This window comes from Chrysemys picta, chromosome 2, assembly GCF_011386835.1.
Source record: "Chrysemys picta bellii isolate R12L10 chromosome 2, ASM1138683v2, whole genome shotgun sequence".
NCBI classification, from domain to species: domain Eukaryota; kingdom Metazoa; phylum Chordata; order Testudines; family Emydidae; genus Chrysemys; species Chrysemys picta.
In genome coordinates this window covers 250,915,760-250,943,184 of record NC_088792.1, presented here as the reverse complement: position 1 = coordinate 250,943,184, position 27,425 = coordinate 250,915,760, and the positions used below count along the sequence as shown (strand labels likewise).

General features: G+C 45.0%; 1 protein-coding gene across 1 annotated transcript in view; it reads left to right on the top strand.

Moving 5' to 3' along the window:
• Positions 1 to 19,036, top strand: part of NIPAL2 (NIPA like domain containing 2) — a 73,652-nt gene extending 54,616 nt beyond the window's left edge. The window contains exons 6-11 of the mRNA XM_024105284.3: positions 1 to 97; positions 2,042 to 2,177; positions 10,697 to 10,785; positions 13,985 to 14,048; positions 16,274 to 16,368; positions 16,689 to 19,036. Coding sequence (XP_023961052.2) covers positions 1 to 97; positions 2,042 to 2,177; positions 10,697 to 10,785; positions 13,985 to 14,048; positions 16,274 to 16,368; positions 16,689 to 16,783 — 576 coding nt within the window. The 3' untranslated portion in view covers positions 16,784 to 19,036. The remainder of the gene's footprint in view (positions 98 to 2,041; positions 2,178 to 10,696; positions 10,786 to 13,984; positions 14,049 to 16,273; positions 16,369 to 16,688) is intronic.
• The last annotated feature ends 8,389 nt before the right edge of the window (positions 19,037 to 27,425 follow it).

Genomic DNA, 27,425 nt, shown 5'->3' with positions numbered 1-27,425 from the left:
ATCTTAGAAATAATAATATTCTGCATTCTTCTGTATTTCTACAAAAGAAAGGATGTGAAGCACATCGTGGTTTTGTTAATGATGGTAGCACTACTAGGTAAGAACATATTATTCTGTTTGTATAATATTCCTCTCTCTCTCTCACTTGACCACTCTCTGTCACTCGGTCCCCTGTGTTAGCTTATGTCAGTGCTGTGTTCAAAGGGACAATCTGAAGGGGGAATCCTTAGGTTTTTATATGGCTTCAATGAGTCTCTTTCTAACAAGCAAAGCCAATTACTCAACAAACTTTATATGCCTATTGCTAGTACTGTTTGGTTTTCTAGATTTGCAGTTTGATTCTGTGTGAATCCGACTTGTGCATGGATATTCCAAGGCTTTGTGTCTCTGCCATTTGAAGTAATCCTTTATCATTAGCTCCCTGGAAGAATGAATTACAGAGACTTTTGAAACTCCATATGTCTAGAACATATTTTGGTGACCAGGACTAGCTGAGGAAAACAAATCACTAATTTAAAAACAAAAACAGAAAACCTCTTAACCACTCTGCTTGTGTGCAGTTCTTCAGTATAACTGCCTGGGACCTTCTGCCTGCATTCCTCTACTCCCACTTATATATGAATATTTTTTTTCCAGAACTGAAGCCTTAATAAATGCAACATATTTTCCTATACTGCCTTTATAGATATGTAGTAAGACTTCAGTGGTCCACTAAACTTAGTTAGAGTTTGCCATTTGCATTAACCTCTGCCTAGGTATTCCCCAGAAAATCCACTTAACACTTATTGTTCCAAAAATCCATTCTTGTCTTGTACATTTGCAGTGTAGTTCTTTGAATCCCCAGACCGTACATTTCCCCTGGAGAGTTTACGTACAATCCTGGCCCACAAGAATACATAAATCATTCATTAAATACAATGGACCTCAAAGGTACTTAAATGTAATTTGATCTCCCAAGGATGTGGTAGGATGTTGCCATGTCTGTCACACTATCATGACAAATCTCTTCACCTTTCAGCAATCCAGCCCTCATCTGGAAAGCCCAATTTCTACATGCTACCCTGTAACTGACTGAGGTTTTTAACCCCACACATCACCATGATGGTTTGTTGGTTTTTTTGTATCATACTCATTATGGGCCAGAAATTCAAGGATTCCCTTTGCTCACTTTGAGTACTACCTTGAACAATCCGATTGATTTCAATAGGAGTGTTCAAGAAGTAAGGTACTACTCAAGGGGAGCAAAGGAAATCCTTGAATTTGGCCCTAATGGTGAAATTCAAATAGGCCATCACAAGGCCTATGCACCACTTAAACCCCATGCCAGAGTTGCTCTAAGCAAAATACTTGGAACAGAACCCCAGATCTGAATCCCTTCCCCCACCCTCCTGTCCAGAGTGTTGGGAAGTTCTGAACTGTATGTCAATATGAATTTTGCACCTGGGAGCTATCTCTGTAATTGGGCAAATTGGAACTTTGGAACTGAGCTTCTTGGAGAACCTGGAATTAGATCCAAGTGATGGGACCTTGTCCCCTGCTATTAATTACTTTCCTTTAGTGTGACGAGTGCACTGTTACTCCTCTCATCTTGCCACCCCATATGTTTTGAATTTGTTCTATTTTCTGTGAGGTTATTGTAACCTCCACAATTGAGCTTCAGCAGCAAGGGCTGGGGCAAATCAAGAGCCCACGCCAGAGGAGAAGTGTGAGTAGCTTTTAGTCTAGCCATCTGCACCTTTACTCGCTCAGGTAACGAGGAAGCCTGATTCTGCTCTCCAAACTGGTAGTACGTCATGCTGCAATGCTTCTCCTCCTCAACTGGCCTGAAGATTGCTGCTCAGTTTCCTTTAAAGCAAGCTTTGTTTGTGGTTATGTGCATTTCAAACCTTTTATTGGTTTAAAAAGAAAATCAGAAGAAGGGTTAAAAACCTAACTAACTTTTTAAATAGTCTGCTGATCAATATGTCTTTCTGCAGCACTGACACTCTGGGGTAAAGGCGAATAATTCTACCTTCTTAACATCTCTCTCTCTCTCTTCCAGCATCATTGACGATCATTTCAGTAAAGGCTGTGGCAGGCATGATAACATTCTCTGCAAAGGGCAAAATGCAGCTAACATACCCCATTTTCTATATCATGTTCATTACAATGGTGACATCTTGTGTTTTCCAAGTCAAGTAAGTTAGTTTTTGCTAACCTTTCTATCCATTTATCTGCTGGTTTTGCTAATTACTGGTGCATATTGACTCCTGGTGTGAATAACAGTTAAACACACCGATTGCCTTCACTGATTTTTTTAAAATGTTTTATTTATTTATTTATAATTTATTTCTCATTGGATTATTTCACTTGGATTTATTATACTGGTGCCTTCTTCTCTTATTAACAAACAATTCAGGTTCGTTCAAAATGCATGTTTATTTTTCTCACAGTTCTTAAACCCAACTGTGAAGTAAAACTTGCTGTTTTCTTTCTGTTACTTTGTCATGCAGCTTTTAGACCCATTGCTGGTAACCAATTAATCTAATAGCCAATGCGCTTTCAGTAACTTTGTCCTAAATTTAGAAAGGGAATTCTTTTTCCCACTTAGCCCTGGTCTACACTACAGAATTAATTTGGTATAACTACGTTGCTCAGGGGTGTGAATAATCCACACCCCTGAACGACATAGAATCCTAGAATATCAGGGTTGGAAGGAACCTCAGAAGGTCATCTAGTCCAAACCCCTGCTCAAAGCAGGACCAATCCCCAACTAAATCATCCCAGCCAGGGCTTTGTCAAGCCTGACCTTAAAAACCTTTAAGGAAGGAGATTGCACCACCTCTCCAGGTAACCCATTCCAGTGCTTCACCACCCTCCTAGTGAAAATGTTTTTCCTAATATCCAACCTATATCTCCCTCATTGCAACTTGAAACTGTTACTCCTTGTTCTGTCATCTGGTACCACTGAGAACAGTCTAAATCCATCCTCTCTGGAACCCTCTTTCAGGTATTAGAAAGCAGCTATCAAATCCCCCCTCACTCTTCTCTTCTGCAGACTAAACAATCCCAGTTCCCTCAGCCTCTCCTCATAAATCATGTGCTCCAGACCCCTAATCATTTTTGTTGACCTCCGCTGGACTCTTTCTAATTTTTCCACATCCTTCTTGTAGTGTGGGGCCCAAAACTGGACACAGTACTCCAGATGAGGCCTCACCAATGCCAAATACAGGGGAATGATCACGTCCCTCGATCTGCTGGCAATGCCCCTCCTTAAACAGCCCCAAATGCTGTTAGCCTTCTTGGCAACAAGGGCACACTGTTGACTGATATCCAGCTTCTGGTCCACTGTAACCCCTAGGTCCTTTTCTGCAGAACTGCTGCCTAGCCATTCGGTCCCTAGTCTGTAACAGTGCATGGGATTCTTCCTTCCTAAGTGCAGGACTCTGCACTTGTCCTTGTTGAACCTCATCAGATTTCTTTTGGCCCAATCCTCTAATTTGTCTAGGTCCCTCTGTATCCTATCCCTACCCTCCAGCATATCTACCACTCCTCCCAGTTTAGTGTCATCTGCAAACTTGCTGAGGGTGCAGTCAATGCCATCCTCCAGATCATTAATGAAGTGTAGGGGGTGGACACCCGCTGCTGCTTGGGAGGGCTGGAAAGCAGCCCTGGAGAGGGCTGCAGCTCTAAAAGCTGGGCTGATTGGGGAAGCAGCCGCAGCTGGGCCACGCCCCAATCAGGCCACAGCTGGCCTGTATAAAAAGGCTGTGAGCCAGGATACCAAACAGTTTCTCTTTGTTTGTAGAGGGAGATAGGCCTGGCTGCAGGGAGCTAGAGACAGGATACCTGAGTGGAGCAGGGCTGGGGAAAGGCAGAGGAGCCAGGGAGCTCCAGCCTGGAAAGCCCCGGGCTGCGGCCTAGCAAAAGGCAAATAGGTACTGGGGGTTGTAGAGGGCAGCCCAGGGGTAGGCAAAGGCAGCAGGTCCAAACCCAACCTTGACAATGATGAGTGGCTTATACTGCAGTCTGCCCCAGGGAGCGGGGGCTAGTTGGTGACTGGCAGTGGCCTTATTCTGAGGCAAGGTGGGGATAGTGGGTGGAGGTTCCCCGGGGAGGGGAGACCCAAAGAGAAAGGGGTTACTGCCAGGGGGCAGCCCCCCAGATAAAGGGGCACCGGGTCCTGGGAGGGACACGGGGGCCAAGAGGCAGTGGGACACCAGCCTGCAGAGGGCACTTCCAGAGCTGCCACGAGCTAATTCCCATGGACGACCAGCAGGAGGCGCCGCAGGGGTGAGTCCGACTCCTTACATGAAGATATTGAACAAAACTGGCCCCAGGACCGACCCTTGGGGCACTCCGCTTGATACCAGCTGCCAACTAGATATGGAACCATTGATCACTACCCGTTGAGCCCAATGACCAGCCAGCTTTCTATCCACCTTATAGTCCATTCATCCAGCCCATACTACTTTAACTTGCCGGCAAGAATACTGTGGGAGACAGTATCAAAAACTTTGCTAAAGTCAAGGAATAAAACGTCCACAGTTTTCCCCTCATCCACAGAGCCAGTTATCTCATCATAGAAGGCAATTAGGTTAGTCAGGCATGACTTGCCCTTGGTGAATCCATGCTGACTGTTCCTGATCACTGCATCAGAATTGATTCCTTGAGGACCTGCTCCATGATTTTTCCAGGGACTGAGGTGAGGCTGACTGGCCTGTAGTTCCCCGGATCCTCCTCCTTCCCTTTTTTAAAGATGGGCACTACATTAGTCATTTTCCAGTCATCCGGGACCTCCCCCAATTGCCATGAGTTTTCAAAGATAATGGCCAATGGCTCTGCAATCACATCCGCAATCCAACCTAAGCACCAGTGTAGACAGTGCTATTGTAACCCACACACCTTGTGGGGGTGTGGGGGAGGGGGGAGACAGACAGACAGAGACTGCTCTACAGCCTTACTAAGAGCCAGCTTTTACCTTATGCAGTAGAGGCTCATGCACTAAGCTCCAAAGGCCCCAGATTCTATCCCAGCCACCGACAACCAGAGTCTGTCAGTATTACACTATGTTGGTGAAAGAGCTTCTCGCAGAGGTGGATTAACTGAACCGACAGAAGAACCTCTCTCCCTTCAGCTAAGAGGGTCTTCATTAAAGCGCTACAGCTACATCGATGCAGCATTTTAAGCCTAGATCTGCCCTTAGATTTATGTTCATCTTTTGTCCTAAGGTGGAAGCAATAGATTATCCTCCCATCCCCTTTGGCTAAATCTGCATACTGTGTTTTGCCTCTGAGAAATTTGTGCCTGAAGTGCAAGCTAGGTATGGCTGAGCCTCTCTAGAAATAGTTAACTTTTGGAGAGCACTCTGCAAAATCAGGATTTTTCCTGCCGGGCTCTGGCCTGCTAAGGGCTGGCCCACACTAAGCCCCCAGTTCGAACTAAGATACGCAACTTCAGCTACATTAGTCGAAGTATCTTAGTTCAAACTTAAAGGTACTTACCGCAGGTCCACACGCGGCAGGCAGGCTCCCCCGTCTACTCCGCCTACTCCTCTTGCGGAGCAGGATTACCGGCGTCGACGGTGAGCACTTCCAGGATAGATTTATCACGTCTAGACAAGACGCGATAAATCGATCCCAGAAGATCGATTGCTTGCTGCCAAACCAGCAGGTAAGTATAGACGTATCCTAAGTGATCATTGTATTGCTGCCACTGGAGACTGCTGCTGCCATCAGAAATGTAAAATAGAACTCCCAGCTGAATGGAGAATCCATTCTCTTTATCCTTGTCCCTATGCTTCTGGTGCAGATTGCACCATTCAATGCACTTGTACAGGCTGCTCCAGATTAATTTGGAATGTTTGTTTTCATTGTTTTTAATGAAATAGCCAACCTAGCACTCTAGTGGCAGCGCTATCATAGGGGAATCAGGATTCCCTTTGGAGAAAGCCCGTGCATCATTCTGCAGTGACTCTGGAACTCCCTGTCACAGATTGTAGCATAGTTCACATCCAGATCTTTGCTGGGAGAAGAGTTCAGGGCATTTAAGAGAGGAAATAGAGCTTGGTAAATGGGAGGCTGCTGAATGATTCTCTTCTCCTTCGGCAGATCAATTTTTTTTTTTTTTCTTCCTTCACTTGGTCAAAACTCAAACAAAGGCAAAATGTGGCCACTTTGCTTCCTGGGCCCAATATCTGTCTTTTGCCATTCCACCTGAGCAGACTTTTCAAAAGGAGACAATGCTGTTACTCCTGACTTCCCCCCCCCCCCCCCCATTTTACCTAGATCTCTCACCAAGTTAGTTTATTTTACTGATTCTTGAGAACTCAGAACAGCTTTTGTTACATCTTTTGGGGACTTGCTGCTAAGCATCAGCATCTATGTTTCGGTCCCTGAGACTAAGATTATTGCAAATGAGAGAAAATAATGAGGTGTTTTCAGTGACTTCAAAATCCTGACTATCCTGTGGATATGTAGGATTTCTTTATTTTTAAAGCACCATGGAGACTGCTCAACAGTCACTAAAATAACCTTGCAATTACTTTAATGGCTAAAACAGATCAGAGTTTGGATTTTTACTATTCACATATATTGTACCAATGAAACGTTTAAGCATAGTTCTTTTTATAGGTTTCTAAAACACTCTGCCATCTCTTAATATTTCTTTCTGTTTCAAATGCATTGTTGGCAGGATACAGTATGTGGGGGGTGCAGTGACACTGAATTTACAAAGATACATTCCAGTGTTCACAGGCATGATTCATAATCCTATGGGTAGATATGGATGTGGCAGGTTGTAATACTTCTGCATGAGACTTTCATTCTCCTTCAACATGATGAATTGCTTTGTTTTTGTTACGGGATTAAATAGACCATGAAGGTTGGTGTAAGAACACATACATCCAAGTGTTGTCCTACATGTCCTTGTATAGTGCACAACCCCGTTGCACTCCAGCTGAGGCTACGGGAGAGGTTCTGTGTTGTGCTTCTGAGAGGTGCCGCACTGAACATGTAGCCTAAAGGGCTAAGGTAACTGTAAATCACCTTTTTGTGCCTTCCCAACTCTGCTGCTCTGGGAGCCAACGTGGCCTGTAGTGTAAATGAGATGATCATCCATGGCTACTAAACTACATCAACCTGCCCCCAGCTGCCTGTGGGGAGAGGTGCTGCCCAAAATCTCCATGGTGCTATGTACTGTGGCCCCACCCCGAGGCCTGCCACGACCCCTGCATCAGTGCTTGGGTGGGGGCTAGGGTGATCAGGTGTCCGGTTTTGACTGGAACACCCGGTCAAAAAGGGACCCTGACGGCTCTGGTCAGCATTGCTGACCAGGCCATTAAAAGTCTGGTGGGCAGTGCTGTGGAGCTAAGACAGGCTACCCCCTACCTGTGATGGCTCTGCGCTGCACCCTGGAAGGGGCCAGCAGGTCCGGCTCCTAGGCGGTGGGGAGGGGCACAGGGCTCCATGCGCTGCCCCTACCCCAAGCACTGGTTCCGCACTCCCATTAGCTGGGAACTGCGGCCAATGGCAGCTGCAGTGGCGGTGCCTGCAGGCGAGAGCAGTGCGCAGAGCCGCCTGCCACGCCTCCACCTAGGAGCTGGACCTACTGCTGGCCGCTTCTGGGGCGCAGCACGGAGTCAGGACAGGCACGAAGCTTGCCTTAGTCCCCCCGCTGCGCTGCTGACCGAGAATCGCCGGAAGTAAGCCCATGCCCAACCCTCCTGCCCCAGCCCTAAGCCCTTCCCCAAACCTGGAGCCCTCTCCTGCACCCCAAACCCCTCATCCCCCACCCTACCCCAGAGCCTGCACCCTCAGCCTAGAGCCTGTACCCCCTCCTGCACCCCAACCCTCTGCCCCAGCACAGAGTCCCCGCCCATATCCTGCACTCCTGTGTCCCACCCCCCAGCCTGGAGCCCCCTCCTGAACTCCAAACCCCTCATCCCCGGCCCCACCCCAGAGCCCCCAGCCGGAGCCCTCATCTCCTCCCACACCCCAATGCTCTGCCCTAACCTGGAGCCCCCTCCCGCACCCTGAACCCCTAATTTCTGGCCCCACCCTGGAGCCCGCACCCCCAATTAAAGGCCTCACCCCCTCTTGCACCCCAGCCCAGTGAAGGTGAGTGAGGGTGGCGGACAGCGACCCACCGGTGGAAGGGAAATGTAGTGAGCGGGGGGCAGGGCCTCGGGGAAGGGGACGTTGTCTGGGGAAAGGGCGGGATTAGGGTGTTCGGTTTTGTGCAATTAGAATTTGGCAATCCTAGTGGGGGCCCTCAGCAGACAGTCCACGGCTGTTTACCTCTGACATAGGGAAGGAGGTATTCTTCCCTGTGAGAATCTGTGGCTTTTTAAGCCCCTTTTATTCAGAGTACAGGAGCTGGAACAGGGGTGAGAGTCTTGCGTGGTGTGTGAGCACAAGTCAAGTTAAACATTAAGGTTAAATACCATAAAAAGGGCAGGATTTGGGTGCTTTACTGGAGATGGCATGGTTTGTCCTTAATGTGCTGGCAGGTTTGGTGAGCTCCTTTCTCCTGCTCTGACGCTGACTTTTGTCTTTGGGAATAGCAGGCGCTTGTACACTTTGATACTCTCCAACTATTTCCCAGCTGTGATTGCACATGCTTTTCCTCCCACCTATCTTTGAAGGCAGTGAGCTCCAGAAGGGTCCATGCAAATACATGAGGCCTGCATGATAGCTCTTTTGAATTTTCTCCAAAAAATTGTGCGACTCTGAGAAATGGTAGTTGCTTGCTACCAAAGTGGCTTCCAAATGGGGCCCATGTGGATTTGCCAAAGCTGTTTAAACAGAGGAGTGGTTTCCAGGCATGCTGACCCCCACTGAGAGATCAATTCTGCAGTGACTGGTGCAGTGTGGGATAGTAATGGGAGGACTGTTCACTTATATAAGAAGTGGGATGCATCCACTGGAGCTAAATTGATTTAACTGCCACCAAAATAGAGTTGTGGCATTTGCAAAATGGCTTCATTAAATAAATGTAAATCCAGTGATCTTGCAATGGGAGATGTGTGTGAACACATGCTAGCTCCCACCAAAATAAGGAGAACTATACTAACTTCTGTGTGGAGACCAGGCCTTATTCCTCTGCGCTAAACGGAATAAAGGCTCAAATCTCCTGCTTGCTTCCTTGCTCAGAAACATAATCTATCTCCCACAGTATTCTTGCCAGCAAGTTAAAAAAGTATGGATTGGATGAATGGACTAGAAGGTGGATAGAAAGCTGGCTAGATTGTTGGGCTCAAGGGATAGTGATCAATGTCGATGTCTAGTTGGCAGCTGGTATCAAGTGAAGTGCCCCAAGGCTCGGTCCTGGGGCTGGTTTTGTTCAACATCTTCATTAATGATCTGGATGATGGGATGGATTGCACCCTCAGCAAGTTCGCAGATGACACTAAGCTGGGGGGGAGAGGTAGATACGCTGGAGGGTAGGGATAGGGTCCAGAGTGACCTAGACAAATTGGAGGATTGGGCCAAAAGAAATCTGAGGTTCAACAAGGACAAGTGCAGAGTCCTGCACTTAGGAAGGAAGAATCCCATGCACTGCTACAGGCTGAGGACCAATTGGCTAAGCAGCAATTCTGCAGAAAAGGACCTAGGGATTACAGTGGACGAGAAGCTGGATATGAGTCAGCAGTGTGTCCTCATTGCCAAGAAGGCTAACGGCATATTGGGCTGCATTAGTAGGAGCATTGCCAGCAGATCAAGGGAAGTGATTATTCCCCTCTATTTGGCACCGGTGAGGCCACATTTGGAGCATTGCGTCCAGTTTTGGGCCCCGCACTCCAAGAAGGATGTGGACAAATTGGAGAGAGTCCAGTGGAGGGCAATGAAAATGATCAGGGGTCTGGAGCACATGACTTACGAGGAGAGGCTGAGGGAACTGGGCTTGTTTAGTCTGCAGAAGAGAAGAGTGAGGGGGGATTTGATAGCAGCCTTCAACTACCCGAAGTGGGATTCCAAAGAGGATGGAGCTCGGCTGTTCTCAGTGGTGGCAGGTGACAGAATAAGGAGCAATGATCTCAAGTTGCAGTGCGGGAGGTTTAGGTTGGATATTAGGAAACACTATTTCATTAGGAGGGTGGTGAAGCACTAGAATGCGTTACCTAGGGAGGTGGTGGAATCTCCATCCTTAGAGGTTTTTAAGGCCCGGATTGACAAAGCCCTGGCTGGAATGATTTAGTTGGTGTTGGTCCTGCTTTGAGCAGGGAGTTGGACTAGATGACCTCCTGAGGTCTCTTCCAACCCTAATCTTCTATGATTCTATCCCAGGTATAGTGGCCCGATGCAAAGCCCAGTCAGTGGAAAGATTCCTGTTGATTTTGGTGGGCTTTGGATCAAGCTCTTAAAAAGGGGAAGAGGGTGGGTGTTTGAAGAGACAAAAACTTAAGCCTCTTCATGCTAATCAGCATTTAGCTATGTGTCAACAGGCTAGATCTTACTCCTGCTAATAGGCAGGAATAATTTGGCAGTCATACAACATTACTCTCATTGATTCAGAGTTGGATTTCCTGTGCTCATCATCTTTTATCTTGCACTATTCATTTGTACTATGCAGGGTCAAAACCAGTATGCATATCTGCTGCAGACGCCAACATGTACTGCGCTGTTAGCTGTTTTAATGTGAAAGTATTACACCTATTACTACACTTAGTGCACAGCACACTTTGTATCCAGGAGATGTAATAACTGCCTTCTTTTAGGTTCTTAAATCAATCTATGCAGCTCTACAATGCAACAGTCGTGGTGCCGATTAACTTTGTGTTCTTCACAACCAGCGCCATCATTGCAGGTTTGTTTTTACTTTTTATCCAAACAAAAGCTCTTTCTAAATAGCAAGATTGAATTCTCTTCTTTGAATCAGGAATGCTAACAAGTCACTTTTATCTTCAAGGAGAGATCTTTATGTAATATGACAGGTGATATTTTGAAAATGATCATAAGTTCAGAACTTTGAAATAAAATTAAATGCCATCAGATTCTAGCTTTTCCAGTACAATACAGCCATGTACAGTTTATTCTGCTTTACTGGCTTATTAGGTACTGTCATTAGTATTAGCCTCCTCTGGAAGTACCATAAATGTGTTTACCATGTGTACATTGGCCTCTCCATATCCTAGCTAGTAAAGTAATTTTAATAGTGTGGCAAGCTACTCAAATGACAGACAGCTGTGTTTTGTAGTAGTTTGTGTATTATATTTCAGAATGCTGCATTCTAGGTTAAGTGAAGGAAATAAAATACTCCAAAGGCCTTTAAACCTTATAACGTTTTATTCTGGGTGAGAACTTTGAACTTGCTCTCATTAAAGAGAGACTGAAAATCTTGGAAATTATCTGCACTGAAAGAACAAGAGAGGAGAGAAAGACGATGATGTCTACACTGAAAAAAAATTCTGCCGCACTGAGTCTCTGAGCCTGGGTCAATTGACTTGGGGGGAGGGATAGCTCAGTGGTTTGAGCATTGGCCTGCTAAACCCAGGGTTATGAGCTCAATCCTTGAGGGGGCCATTTAGGGAATGGGGGTGTATGGGTTTGGTTTTTTTTTTTTAATTAAAAAAAGAAAACTGTCTGGGGATTTGTCCTGCTTTGAGAAGGGGATTGGACTAGATGATCTCCTGAGGTCCCTTCCAACCCTCATATTCTATGATTCTATGACTCAGACTTGTGGGGCTAAAAATAGCAGTGTGGACATTCAGGCTGGATCTGGAACCCAGGCTTTGAAACCTGGTCAAGGGGTTGGGGCTCCAGCCCGGTTAGGAATATCTGTACTACTATTTTAAGCCCCGCAGTATGAGCCCAAATCTGTTGACCTGGGCTCTAAGACTCAGATTTTTATTTTTTTTAGGGCTGTCAATCAATTGCAGTGAACTCAAATGATTAACTCAAAACAAATGAACTCAATTAAAAAAAATAATTGCAATTAATCTGAGTTTTAATCGCACTGTTAAACAATAATAAAATGCTAATTTACATTTATTATAAATATTTTGGATTTTTTCTACATTTTCAAATATATTGATTTCCATTACAACACTGAACACAAAGTGTACAGTGCTCCCTTTATTATATTATTTTTTATTACAAATATTTTCACTGTAAAAAAGATAAAAGAAATAGTATTTTTTTAATTCACCTCATACAAGTACTGTAGTGCAATCTCTTTATCATGAAAGAGCAACTTACAAATGTAGATTTTTTTGATTACATAACTGCACTAAAAAACAAAGCAATGTAAAACTTTAGAGTTGACATGTCTACATTTGTAAGTTGCACTTTCATGATAAAGAGATTGACTACAATATTTATATGAGGTGAATTGAAAAATATTATTTCTTTTGTTTATCTTTTTTACAGTGCAAATAGTTGTAATTAATAATAATACAAAGTGTACAGTGCTCACTTTGTATTCTGTGATGTAATGGAAATCAATATATTTGAAAATGTAGAAAACATGCAAAAATATTTCAATAATAGAATACCATTTATTTATTAACAGTGCAATTAAAACTGCGATTAATAATAATTATTTTTAATAATTTGAAGCCCTAATTGTTTATGTATTTATTTAATTTATTGTAGTATAAATGTACCTAAAGATCCTGTTTCAGCAATAAGCCCAAATTATACAGCTATAATATTTATGACTGATTTTAACGTACACAGGGGCAGTCCTGTCATTGGTCTGCAGGAAATTTAATATTCAGAACTTCCATTAATGGTAAAGGGAGTTCCACGAAGATTGCCTCAGCAGCTGTGTTAGAACAGACCTGCGCTTTGTGACCAAGAGGAGACATTGGCCAAAAGGGCTTGCACTAGAGTAACCATATGGAGAGTTTGGTCTTGTGCCTACTTTTTTTAAAGGCCACATCCTTATTCAGGATCATCTATATCAGTGGTTCTCAAACTTTTTTTTTGCGGACCACTTGAAAATTGCTGAGGGTCTTGGCGGACCACTTAATGATCTTTCCAAATGTTGTTTGTACCATTAGCTAACTATTGTAAAGCGCTTTGGATAAAAGCGCTATATAAAAAACCTTAATAGTAATTAACTTTTTTTCTTCTACAAATAAAAGCACACAACTCATATTTTAATATCGGTAGTCTTACCTTTCTAATGCGATGGATGTGCCCTCTCTCCCCCGCCACGGCAGTCCCCAAGCTGGGGCTGGGAAAGAGGACGGGTCTCTCCCTCTCTCCCCTGCCGCGGCAGCCCCACAATATGAACTGACATAAAGTTAGATGGGTGTCCCTTCATTCTCTCATGTGCAGCCGCCCAGGCATGCACCTTACAGGGAACTATCTGTGGACCACCTGAATGGAGCTTGCGGATCACTGGTAGTTCACGAACCACAGTTTGAATACCTCTGATCTATATACAAATCTGCACCTGTTTAGTTAAACGAGCTAAAATGGTGCAAGCCCCTATGTGGCTTAAGAGAAACTTATTGCCGTTTTAAATGTGTTCCTAATTGTCTAAGCTAAACCCAAATAAACCTGTTTTAATCTGAAGTAAGAGTGTCCACAGAGCCTTTTGTACTTAACTTTATTGGTTTAAAACAACACATTTAGTTAAATTGCTGCAACTCTGCATGTAGACAAGCCCTCAGTCTGAGCCTGACCTGAATAAACACTGTGTAAGGACCTCTATGTAATTCAACAAGGTTTCATTCTTTAAAAATATCTTTTACACTTAACAAGTTTTCAGTTGTTGGCAATATAAAATGTGACTATACTGAACAATTAACAACGCAAGCAAGAAGTCCAAACCTGGTAGAGTGAGATCTTATCAAGATATATGCAATTACTATTATCTAAAAAAAGGCATAGATACTGAATATGGGCATATAATATGAACCCACCCAAAATTTGTATTGACGTATTTGGGATTTTTTTCCACTTGATCATAACCTACCTTCTGACCCTGTCATCAGTAATTCACTTCACTTGGAATTTGTTCAAGATCTGCATTTCTTGTTTCTGTCACATTCTAGGGGTCATATTTTATCAGGAATTCCAAGGTGCATCTTTGCTGAGTGTGTTCATGTTTCTATTCGGGTAAGTTTATTTACTGAAAATCTGTAACAAAGTTTGTATCGAAACAGCAGTTACCTTTCCAAAAAACATTTCCTTTTCTCCTGAAGAAGAAACCTATTCCATTGCAATGTGTTAGGGAGCAGCTGTTACAGTAGGATAAAAAACATTACAAAGGCTAATATTTGTGTTTTGTTATAAGGGCCTGTTTTTGAATCCAAACCTGTAAAAATATTAATATTTGCCATTTGTGAGCCCCTATCTCTCCCACTCTCCCCAATGGAATGAAAAGCTAACATTACATGCTCCCTTTGTAAATGAGACAAATCATTGGCTGTTTTCCATCAATGATCACATTGTGGAGTATGTACTGATTAGTGCTAGAAAAGTCCCTCCCTCCATGTTATCTTCTACCTGCTGTTCTCTGCTGCTACTAGCCATGGGAAATACTGTTAGTTAATCACACAGAAGGCACCATGCTCACTTTAGTAACGGCATGCCTCTCTCCTGTTGCCTTTGGATAGGAAGGGACAATCTGTCTGTTGGTGATTATAGATCCTGTCATGCTAAGTAAGTGGTAGCAGTAAATGCTTGAAGGGCAGCCTACCCGTCATACAGCCAAGTGAAACAGAAGCAGCCACAGATTCCTCAGGAGTTGCCAGTACAGTAAAGGCTCAGGTGATGGGTGAGAGATCATTGTTGATGGGAATGGGATACTTAACACACAAGTGGAAGAACAGTTCCCAAAATTCTTAATCAGATGCCAGGCCCTAATGTAGTCAAACAAACGCAACTGACAATTGTATGTGACCACTCCCACTGGAGGTAGGACTGAGCGGCCCCATAGAACTATTTAATGGTTTGTGTGACTGACAGTGTTTGTAGTGGAAGTGGTAGAAAATGAAGATAAGCAAATTAAATGCACACACTTGGCAGGCGTGAAGTTGATGTTGTGTACAGCCTTAGAGGGACAGAAGACACTTACCAAGCAGTTGAAAATCACTGCCGGCCAGAAGCCTGGTTCTGAGACACAAAAGTCAAATGAGCGAAACAAAGGGCCTGTCTAGACTAGAGTTTTTGGTTGTGTTGTAACTTGAGTTAACTAATAATCAATTTAACTGTAAATGTTAGTCTAGATACTCCACAAACAATTGTTCCAGGATGCAAATGTGTTTTCCTTGCTGTGGCTCAATTTGGGGCTCAGCTCAGCTTTCTCACATCAGTTCCTTTGAAGTCAGTGAGATTAGGTGTGTGAGTAAGGCAAGCAGCCTTTGAAAACCCACAGGAATCCATAAGCTGCCAAGGGATTGTCGAGAGCATAATTTGGTCCCCAGAACCTTTGTTACTTTCTCAAACCGCACTCCCAGTTAAGAGCCCAGCCTGACATTGGGTCTGACACAGCAAAGAAAAACCTCAGGGCTGTTTCATTGCTGTGTAGACGTCTGGGCTCAGACTAGAGCCTGGCCTCTAGGATCCTGCGGGGTAGAGGGTCCCAGAGCTCAGGCACCAGCCTGAGCTCGGGAGCCTACACAGCAATGAAATAGCCCCGCAGACTGAGCCAGGCGAGCCTGAGTCGGCTGGCATGGGCCAGCCATGGTTTTTTATTTGCTGTTTAGACAGACCCACTGAGCCCTGGATGAGTTTGCTGGGCTGCCAGTCATGAAAAACTAATTCTCTTTACTTGTAAACTGAGCAGCTCAGATATGGAAGCTGTTGAGAGAGAAACACGGATACCCAGGACCAGGGCCGGCTTTAAGCCGATTCGGCTGATTTCCCGGAATGGGGCCCCGCGCCTAAGAGGGCCCCGCAACGTCCGGGGCTGCCAGCAGAGCGGGGGGGGGGGGGGGGGAAAACGCGTCCTGCTTCTCCCCCCTCCCTCCAGCACTTGCGCCGCTATACAGCTGATCAGCGCAAGCCTGGGAGGGAGGGGTGAGGAGGAGGAATGCAGCGTGCTTGGGAAGAGGCAGGGCCAGGGCGGGGATTTCAGGAGGGATGCAATGGGGCAGGGAGGGGGCAGGGATTTGGGGAGGGATCCAATGGGGCGGGGCTGGGGGCGGGCTCAGGGTGGGGATTTCAAGAGGGATCCAATGGGGCAGGGAGGGGCGGAGTTGGGGCGGTGGGGGGGCGCGAGACAATTCGCGACCTGATGTGGGGCCGCAAACCTGCTAAAGCCGGCCCTGCCCAGGACAAGACCCACACTTTAAATGCAATGAGCTGCTTCTAACCTTATTTTCACAATGCCTTTGCAGGTGTCTTCTGTCATTTCTTGGCGTGTTTGTAATCACACGAAATCGAGAAGAGGAGCATTTGCAAGTTCCTTATATTGATTGCGGACACATTCCTGGTAAGCATGGTTTTGGACGTTCTTTGTTAAATATTTGCCAATCATCTATGTTTAAAAGTCTAAAAGCATCAGGTAATGGAGTGGGGAATGAATGGAGAGAATTGAAGCAGAAATATTCTCCAATCATATTTAATAAACATACTTTTCTTCATTTCTATTCCTATTTCCAATTGATTTTTTTCAAAGACTTTCTTAAATCGTTTCTTAACTATTTCCACAGCCTATCAAAGGAAAACAAAAGGTGTCTAGCCTGAGGAGCCTTTAACAGAAAAATAATGGATTAGCAGGATTGTGATTTTTTGTTTGTTTGTTTCCCACAGGGAAAAAAGAGATTGACAAAATACAGCCAGATTCAAACAGCTTATCCTACGGCACTTTGCATGATGAAGATGACTGGACGAGTGCTCAGAGCTAAGAGCAGCTTCAATTCCAGTGAACAAGAGGAACTCTCTATTCATTGACATCATATTCATCACCCCATGTTGATTGCATATATTCAGTGTGTGTGTCATGTTGTTTTATGTTGAGAACCCTTAGTGTTATTTAAGTATCCTTAAGTATCCCCTGCCTATCACAAATGTGTTACGATGAGCAAGGAGGGCTATTAAGCTAGTAACCATTAAATGGAGCTGGACATTTTCCTGGTAAAATATCTTTTACTGGTGGTTTAGGGTCAGGTTTTTAAAGGTATTTAGATGTCTAAAGATGCAACTAGCCACATAGTGGGATTTTCAAAAGCACCCATTTCACCTGCCTGCATTTATAGGTGCTTAATTCCATTAAAAATCAGTCATCAAAATATAATGTGTTTCTATGTAAGCATCTGTTGAGAGAAATTCTGCTTACCTTATTCATACAGCTAGTCCCATTACCTTCAAAGGAACTACACATGTGAGTAAGGTGAGTGGGATTTGTTCCAATACATAAAATGGATGCATACACATGATATATAATTTATGTTGAGATACGGTAAAAGGCTTGGCATTATAAATTCCTCCAAAGGAGTCCTCTGGGAGAGGAGCTTGTCTCTGTCCTGCTGGATTGGAGCAGCAAGCAGCTATTTCAGTACAATCCGTTCTGAGCCTTGACCCCTCTGTCTTCATTAGAAAATATGTTTTTGGTGGGGATTTTGAAGAGGGTACACACTATTCCAATAGAGAAATGGGAAGCCAACCTTCCACTGCTGTTGTATTTTGAATAGGCCCGACTGGGGAAAAAGTGAGTTCAATATATGGGGCCCAGTCCACGAAAATGTTGGTGTGGGTAAAAGAATCAGAATTACGAAGGATAAGCCACTGGGCTAAAATATATCTTTTTCCTTCCTAAAAAGACTTCCCTGCATTAAGCTAGAGAGCTAGTACTGGCAGCAGCTGTGGTCATACAGACTGAGTTTGGAGCTTTGAATCAGAAAGTCGTAATCCTACTGTAGCTGCTGACTCACAGGAGAAAGTTACTTATGGCCATAGGGAGCTACACAGCCTCAGTTTCTGCTTCTGTCTGATGATACTGATCTACCTCATGGGCATGTTGTGAGGATTAGATGGGTGCTTTGGGGGGAAAGAAGAAGCACTTTATAAGTGTTCAGGGTTACTATTTGAACCTTGTACAAAATACTTTTGCTCTTTTTAAAGTGCATGTCATATATCATATGCAGCTAGCTTCAATGGGGTCTGCTGAATGATGCCTCCTTTAAACACAATATTTTTGTAATCAGTATTTTTATTTTAGAAGAGATCCAGTCAAAGTGACTTCAGTAGTTTAACACTGTCATTTGTTTATAAGACATGTTGAAGTACCTAGAGAATGGTACATTTTGCTATACATTAATCTTCCTACATCCAAGATTTATGGCATTTTATTATTTATGATTTAAGCTTTTGCAAATTGGGATAGAGCCATGTACCCATGGATTCAATACCACCCTCCCCACTTTTCTATTAAAGTTTGAGGAAGCCACCCATCTATATCTCTCAGATGCCCAATGAGTCTTCCAGCAAAAACAGGAAAGACTAGACTTTACATTACTGATCAATCTACGGTAAAAATGCAGATTTTTTTTAACACACCCTAAAGAATCAAAAGGGCACCAACTGAATTTTTCTTTCCTTTGTAGCTCAACTTTAAGCATCCTTTTTACCTGTCAAGTGAAAGTGTGTGCTAAAGATGGAAATAAGATGTCTATAACTTTGATTGCTATTATTTCCTAGAAATATTATTTTTTTAAGTATTGGCAGCAGATACCTCTCTGAAATTTGTTTCCACAATTTGGGAGGGGTGAAGGAGGAAATTCTCCCAGGATTTTCTAGTGACAGTTGGAAATTGGATGCAAAGTCTCTGGGTAAATCCATTATTTATTTTAAAAGTACTGTAATTCTGTGTGACACGTCACCTCCTTCTGACGATTTAATAAAAAATAAAATGATGTTCTATAGATGGGGAGGGGTAACTTTTGGTGTAAAATTAAGTGTAATTGAAATTGATATATTGATTAAAAGTTCTAGGAGCCACTGATATGTAATTACACAATTAACAATGGTTATCAGACCTGATATAGAGACTTAGGCACACTTCAGTTAATCTACATAAGTTCACGTTACACTATTGTAATGTATAGTAAAGGGGATTCATTATTACTGCCCCAAAAAAATAAACTTCTCAGTTTCACTTTGTTTAGAATTGGCTTCTAGTCAATTTCAGATTGCACTAGTTATGCTCCCTGCTCACTCCCCCTCTCACTGAGGGCTGGTCTACACGGGGGGGGGGGGGGAGGGATCGATCCAAGATACGCAACTTCAGCTACGCGAATAGCGTAGCTGGAGTCGAAGTATCTTGGATCGAATTATCTGGGGTCCACACGGCGCGGGATCAACGGCCGCGGTTCCCCCGTCGACTGCGCTACCGCCGCTCGCTCTGGTGGAGTTCCGGAGTCGAGGGTGAGCGCATTCAGGGATTGATATATCGCGTCTTAACGAGACGCGATATATCGATCCCAGATAAATCAATACGGCGGGTAGTGAAGATGTACCCTGAGTTGGAGCAGAGCAGTTGAAAATCTGCCACTTAGTCTACATCTGTAATAGTAAATCTGAAACCTACATTTTTCACTAGGCAATAGCATCATCTCTGGGTAGTTCCCATTCGTATTTCCATCTGCAGAGTCGATGGAAATTTATAAGGCATGCTGACACTGATGCTGGAATTCTGCATACAGTACTGGTGTCCATATTTTTAAAAGGATGTGACTACAGGGAGGGTGCAGAAAAGAGCCATAAATGATTCTAGGTCTGAAAAACGTGCCACAACAGCTACCACCAAGAGAAAAACATCTCCAGCTCCAATGGGCTGTATGTGCACATGCCTTAAGTGGAATGGACATGTGCAATCATGCAAAGAAGAACTGGATGAAATTCTAGGATGTGGGTTTGTCAGGAGGTCAAATGGGATAATCCGATGGTCCCTTCTGGCCTTAAAACTATGGATCGATTACTCATATTACTACATTGACTGTTAAAATATGTTCACATCCATAGTCCTCAGTCTGTAGAGTGTCAGGATTTTTTTTGCTAATAATCTCAATTAAACATTGTCCAAAGAAAACAAGATTACATGGGGAACGGTGATGTTTAGTATTTCCATTAAGTTCATTCTCTTTATATCCTTCATTACAGTTCCCTTGTAAAAATACAGAGCATCTATTCTTGGAACACTAGAGGTTGAAATATCGTGATGGTTGATGTATTTTATTGCCTTGTGATGCATTACCAGCAGTAACCTCCACTAGCAGGTAGAATTGCCTACTAACAGCCTCTGTGTCTTTGTCTTATTCTTGGCTCGCTATGTTAGAGAGGATAAGGGAGACTACTGAGCCTGTTAAGCACACTATTAAACCTCAAGGAAATTAATTAAAAGAAGGTGGGGGAGAGACAAGTTTCTGTTCCTGTGTTAACACTAGTTTGGATTTATGCACATCAACTATCGCACAAAGGACAAATGCCAATGCTGTTTCTCTGACAAGCTTAATAATTCTGGCAAGCACAGTGGTGGCAGTCTCCAGCAAATTGCAATAGGGGAGGCAATGCCTATTCCAGGCTTGGAAATCTCCAGCTGAGTGTTGGCAAGTGTGTGCATGTGCTGGAGGCTTAAATCAATCAGTTCTATTTTTCCTGATGTGACCTAGCAAAATGTAACAATTGGTTTCATCATTCATGGCCACGGGAAGCTATGCAGGTTTAAAGCATTAACTCTATGTCTTGCAATAATGCATTAATTTAACATAAAACAGTGTTAAAGCCACCTGTTTAATCACTTTCTCGTTAGTTCTAATTTGAAAACTGTTATCAATTTTCTTCTAAATATGGGCTCTGCAACTCAACTCTCTGTGCCTATAAGCCAGACAAGGATGCTATCTGACTCTGCTGTAGAATTCCAGCCCCACAGGAATAATAATGAAGCCTAAGGATAACCCTAGTCAATCACCAATTGAACTGCTCATTCAGATGCCAGGATGTCAAGTGCCCTTCTACTTTCAAGGCTAGGAGTAGAGCAGGTCTACTGGTTGCAAATTACCTATGCATTGGATTTAACTTTTGCCCTGATTGCATATTGTTGGCTGCAAACGGATTATTGCTCTCACGTATTTATTTACTAAGCAAAGCTGCTCAACCCATATGTTTCATGGACAGAGCTGAGGGACTGTTAGTTGTCACTGTTCATAGCAAGCATTTCAGTATTTGTCATGAAGTATTCTGTATGATTGGTCACATGGTATGGGTTCTGTTTCCTGTTTGGATGACCGAGACATGACACCAACCCTGATAGCAGGTGACTGTTTCCAGCATGAACGTGCTTGGCTCCCATATCTGCACGAAGAGCAAGTTCTTCTACAACCATTCATGGAAAGAAAAGTCACATAAAGACTTGAAGAAAGAGTTCAGATTTAAACAGACTGAATGGCATGTTGGCTTTGGTGAACATATTACAAATAGAATTTTTTTTTTTATTTGCCCATCTCTACCATCAGCGTAGATTGAACTGACTTGTATCACTGTTAAATTCAGCCCTAGTATGCCAGCTGTTAAGTTCTGTAATACATCTATATGTGTTCTTCTAATGTCACCAAGTATTTAAGGTCTTCGCTGGACTAGGATGTGGAAGACTAGTGTAGACAAGGGAATGTACCTTTAACATGCATTTTAAACTGGAACCAATTTAGCACACGTTAAAAATCACACTGCTGTGGCCACAGTAGCCTGTTAATGCACGTTCGTCAGCACCATCCAAATCCTAATCTAGTTTCAACCTTAGTGCTAGTAGGTAGAGACGGAAGACGCATCATCAGCCTCCTTCATATGACTCGAAATAGCTACCTCTGAACTTGATCTTAGGCACACACAAATATTCAATACTGATAAAACAAATGGCTAAATAGTAGCAAACTACCTAATCAAGTTGCAGACTAAAAATTAGTTTCTTAAACTATGCTTTCCTATTAAGTGCTATATAAAGTACTTTGAACTAGAAGATTAAAAACATCTCACGCCGAATAGAGTGTCTTGGTGGTTTTGGAATGCACGTTGTGATGTTACACAACACAGCATGCATGACTATTTTGCTGTTGCAACTGTACTATGACTAGTCTAAATTCATATTTTTAAATTATTATTATATTATTATAATAGCATAATTTCAAGTAATTTAATTTGTGGTAGATACTGTCATTTTAATAAAGCATTCATATCTGCTCTGGATAGCTGAGTATTTGCAACTGAAGCCTATGCTGGAGAACTGTGGCTATGGTGACTCATTTTTAACGGCTTTTTTTCCATGTTACACTGGCTGTTTTCCAATGAAGTCCTGCAAGACCTCATATAACAAACAAGGGTTACTGCTCTTTTCCACGCATCACATGAAAAATATCCTTCTGCAGCGCAGCGTATATGGCTGTACAGCTGCTGCAGTTTGGACTCAGGCACAGCACTATTCACTTACCATTCCACATGCCACTTAGTAAAGCAAACCACCTGTTTCCTGGATAGGCTTCAGCCCCCAAGCATTTTAAACGTTTCTCCAAGGATGAAATCCATCCAAACCACTGATGGGGAAATGACAACCTTGGCATTCTTTTCAGCTCCATTTGTTGTTGTGCCATTTGTTGTTCGCTAAAGAGCTCTGTGGTCTTTAGTCTAGTTTTCCACTGAAACCACAAAAGGGCAGGCCATGCCAAAGGGAAAGAAAGTCCTAGTTTCCTATTTACTGAGTGCCCTCATTCCTCAAGTGTGACTGACAAAGTCCCCACTGTGGCACAGAAGAGAGCACCTTTGAAAAAGCAGAAGGGAGGGTAACAAAGAAAAAGGAGACAGGCAAAGAAACCCTGGCCATCCTTGTGAGCTTGCTATGGCATTTCTCATGTGGTGCTATTCCAAAGCCTCGGTGGCATGTGTTCAGGGAGCTAATGCTGCAGCCTTTGAGCCTGGTAGTTTCATTGAGCTGCAATGGACTTTTCCTGTGAGTAGGAGCTTCCTACACAAGTATAGGGTGGCCATAGCAGACCTAAACTGTAAGCTAAGCCAGCCAAAGTTTCTTCCTTCATGTCTTTCACAAGTCCAGATGATCACAGCAGTAACAATAAAATCACACACAAATAACTGATAAAAGAACATTCAGGTTGCAAAACCATCAAGCACTCAAAAGTTAGGCAATGCCAAAACTAAGGCTGAATGGCTCATAAGAACGGCCATACTGGGTCAAACCAAAGGTCCATCTAGCCCAGTATCCTGTCTTCCAACAGTGGCCAATGCCAGGTGCCCGAGGGAATGAACAGCTCAGGTAATCATCAAGTGATCCATCCCCTATCGCCCATTCCAAGTTTCTGGCAAACAGGCTAGGGACACAATCCCTGCCCACCTTACTGCTGACATTTCCTAGCGGCTGAGTGCTTGACTTTGCAACCTTAACAGGTCTTTACTGTAGTTTGTTGTTTATAATTTTCTAGGCCTTTTTACAAAGCAATTTGGAAAAAACATATTCCAACATGTGGACTCATACTGACCCCCTTTATGGGTCAGCAGTAGGGTTAGAACCTTTGTAGTCACAGCACAGCTCTCCATTACTAGAGCTAACAGATGAATTGGTAGATAAGTTTTCTTCGCCTATGTGCACCAGCCCACTTGAGGGTGATGAGACACGGTAGGTGACTGGGTTTCACATACTGGGTTTCATGAATGCTGAGACACAGGAATCTTGGCGTCAGTGTCAGGTTCTGGAGGTGCTTGAGATCTCATTGGTAGGGCTCTGTGTTTGACCCTGGGGACCACCCAAGCAGTGACCAGTGCAGCCGGCCCTGGGGACTGCCCAAGCAGAGGTCCCAGGGACAGCCAGAGCAGCTGCTCTCAGCAGACGCCGGCAGCATCCTGGGACGGCTGGCACAGCCGTTGCTCAGTGGCCCCCAGGAGCTGGAGCTGCTGGCCTCGCCACCCTCTTCCCCCAGCAGCACTCCCTCCCCCCAGCTCCCTTCCCAGCGGTGGCCTTCCATGGCACCCCCACCCTCCAGCAGTGGGTCCCCCAGATGCCCCCCAGCAGCAGCCCCCGGGTCCCCCCCAGCAGTGGTTCCTCCAGCAGCACCCCCCCCACCCAAGATTTAGTCAGGGGGATTTATAGTATGAGTCATGGCCAGGTCATGGGCTGTGAATTTTTGTTTATTGCCCATGACCTGCCCATGACTTTTACTAACAATACCTGTGACTAAATCATAGCCTTACTCATGGGCATAATAGACATCTTTGCCCCTGTTCCCACCAAGCCTGACACTGTCTGTCCAGCCTATCCCTGTGCCAATCCCATCTGTCCCCCTGGACTTCTAACTCCTCAGCCCAGGGCTTGTCTATACGTGAAATGCTACAGCTGCATCAGTGTAGACACTCACCACATATGCCGATGGGAGGGGTTCTCCTGTCAGCACAGGTAATCCACCTCCACAAGAGGCGGTAGCCAGGTTGATGGAATAATTCATTCATTGACCATGTGCTGTCTACCCCAGGGATTAGGTCAGTTTAACTACATCCTCAGGCGGTGTGTGGATTTTTCACCACCACCCCCCAAGTGACAGCTGGGTCGACCTCACTTTTTAGTGTAGACCAGACCAAAGACCCACCTACCCTGGCTTCTTGTCCTAGTACCAATCTCCATATCCAGGCAGTTTCAGTCTTCATCTTGAGAGTCCAAGTCCCAGGTTTGGTCTACGCTTAAAAGTTACATCAGCATAGCCATATGGGTTAGGATGTGAAAAAACACATCCTTGAGCGATGTAGCTATGCCAACAAAACCCTCAGGGTAGGCACAGCTATGGTGCTGGAAAAGGACTTCTGTCAATGTCGTTAACAGAAACAGCCCAGCTGTCAGTGTAGGCTGGTCTACTCTAGGGGGTTATGCCAGTGCCAGGACGTCCCAGTATTTCTCCCCCCGGCCTCCTCCCGCCTGAGCTCCCAGTCCAATCTATTCCCACCACCACCCTGTCCAGCTCTTATTCCTTCTGCTTTGAATCAGGCTGCATCCATGCTGGCAGGGCCTCAGCAGGCAGGGAGCATTGAGACCACAAGAAAAACAGTTTCCCTGCTCTTAGTACTGTGCCCAGTGCTGCAGCAGCCAGGAGAGGCCAGCTCAGCCCCTGCAGATGGAGTCTTCAGGGCATTTAGCCGCCAAACACTAATAAATCGCTATTGAGTATTTGCAAACTGCAGTTTTTCAAAGGCTTGGCACTTGGGTGAATGGTCACCCCAGGGCCTGTAAAAGGCACATCCCTGACACCAGGGCAGCTGCCATGCCAAATTTCAAGTCCTTCCTCCAAAGGATGGAGATACTAGAGCTTCTCAACTAAACAGCTGTACAATTTTTTTTTTCAAAACAGGGTAAAACAATGTATTTTTCTCTAAGCTCATGCTCAGAAACAGCTGAACCATTTTTGCTGAAGCTTTCAAAACAAATTCAGCCTAAGGCAGACACAGCATGGAAATGATCAGCCCAAATGGTGGAAGTCTGGCATAGTTATAAGTAAACAGGGGGCTAGATTCACAAAGGATCATAGGCATCTAAAGCCAACATTTAGGCACCACTGACATTCACAAAGCCGCCTCAGAGTTCTACCTAACCCTGGAGGTGCCTAAAGGCCCCTTGCTGCTTAAGTTTCCCCTGGCAGGCACATGCAAAGTCACAGATATGTGTAACTTTAGCACCTTCATGGCCAAGATGGTGTCTGCGCTGGCCAAGCGAAGGTGTGCGCAGGAATGCAGCAGAGAAAGATCCTTCTACCCCAGGGGCACCTGTTCCAAACCCCCCAGAGTGAACACACAGATACTGGAAGAGTACAATGAATATAGGCAAGGGAAATATTTATTTACAGAGGGATGAATGGAGAAAAGCAACAGGGGGAAGTATAGTGGGACCAGTAAAACAGAGGTGCATTCAACACAAAGCCCCACAGGCCCAATGGTGCCACAGTCTGAAAGGGCAGACACCCAGGAATGTGTCTGCACACAGAGTTCAGGAGTCCTGAGAAAAGTTCCAGTCCAGGGGTGAATCTTGGGTGCTCCTCATCGTCTTCAGCGCCAGTGAACTTTCCCCAACAAACCCCTCCAGTGCCCTCTTCTGCCGCTCTCTGCAAAGCCACACAGAGCAACCACCTCCCCGCTTAACTAGCTAACAGCCTCCCTTCTTATTTCCAATGCAAAGTCACAAGCCCTAGTAATCACAACCCCAGGCTGCTCTGGGTAGCAGTAATACTGGGTCCAGCTCCTGTTTGTCCTCCTCGGGTGGTTCCTCCCTGGCTCAGTGCTCCTCCTGTCCTGGGGTGTCCCTGGTCAGCTGCTCTGTCCCTCCCAGGCTTCAGGCAGGTTCTGGCTGCTTCACTCTGTGAGAGCCTGCTTGCAGCAGCCCTTCTATCTGGAGCTCCAGACACACACACACACTGTCGCTCACCCGTCTCCCCTCTCTCTCTGCTCCCCCTAAACCCCAACAGCACTTCCTCCTTCTGGAACAATCAGCACTTCCCCCCTCAGGAAAATGATTTAAAGGGGCCATGCTCTTGAACCCCAAGGGGGTTACATATGTGGATGCCACCCCCTCGTCCCCATTGCTAATGGACTGCTCAGAGCCCTCATTCCCTGCAAGATTCTCAAACTAGGTGTTTCCCCCACTCCTTTCACATGTGGGGCTTGAGCCAGTTGGCATTATTGGAGCACATCTAATCCGCACAAAAGGCAGCTGGGGGAAGGTGGGCAGGACATTTGGGGCTGGCTGATTGGCATTCATGTGTGTGTGTGTGTGTCCCAGTTGATTCTAAAGCTCAGTGCTGAGGGCACTCACCTGACCCAGGCTTAAACCCAGGGCTGGATTTACGGACAGGCTACCCAGGCGACTGTCTGGGATGCCAGGCTTTGTGGGGGAGGAGGCACCAGGCTTGGGGTGCTGTTTTGGTTGTTAGCGACAAAAGAGAATAGAATGTTTGAAGTAAAATGTTTCGGGTATTCCATATGCGGCGTCATTTTTCACTAACAGCCTAGAATGTTCTAGATCTTTGTAGGGGTATTCAAATGGAGGGGGTGGGCACCAAAGACGCACCTCACCCGGGGCGTCAATTCTGTGGCGGGGGGGCCTTCCGTGCTCCTGGTCTTCAGGGCACTTCGGTGGCGGGTCCCAGAGCAAGCGAAGGACCTGCTGCAGAACCTCCGCCGAAGACCCGGAGCGCGGAAGGACCCCTCTGCTGCCGAATTGCCATCCCCTAAATCCTGGTGCCCTAGGCGACCGCCTAGGTTGCCTCAATGGAAGCGCCGGCCCTGCCTCTGCCTAATTTGGAGCAGGGACATGAAGCCACGTGAGTGCCTGAACTACCAGGCTGCAGCCTCTCCTGTGTACCCGTGGAGGTGGTGGTAGCAGTGAGCAAGGACCATTTCAGTCTCTCCAGCTGGAGCTGTGCCACTTCGTATAGATACTTAAATAGTCATTGGAGCAGGGACTTGTGGATCTGGGCCCTAAACCCTATCTCTTTCCTCTGCATTTTACACCTG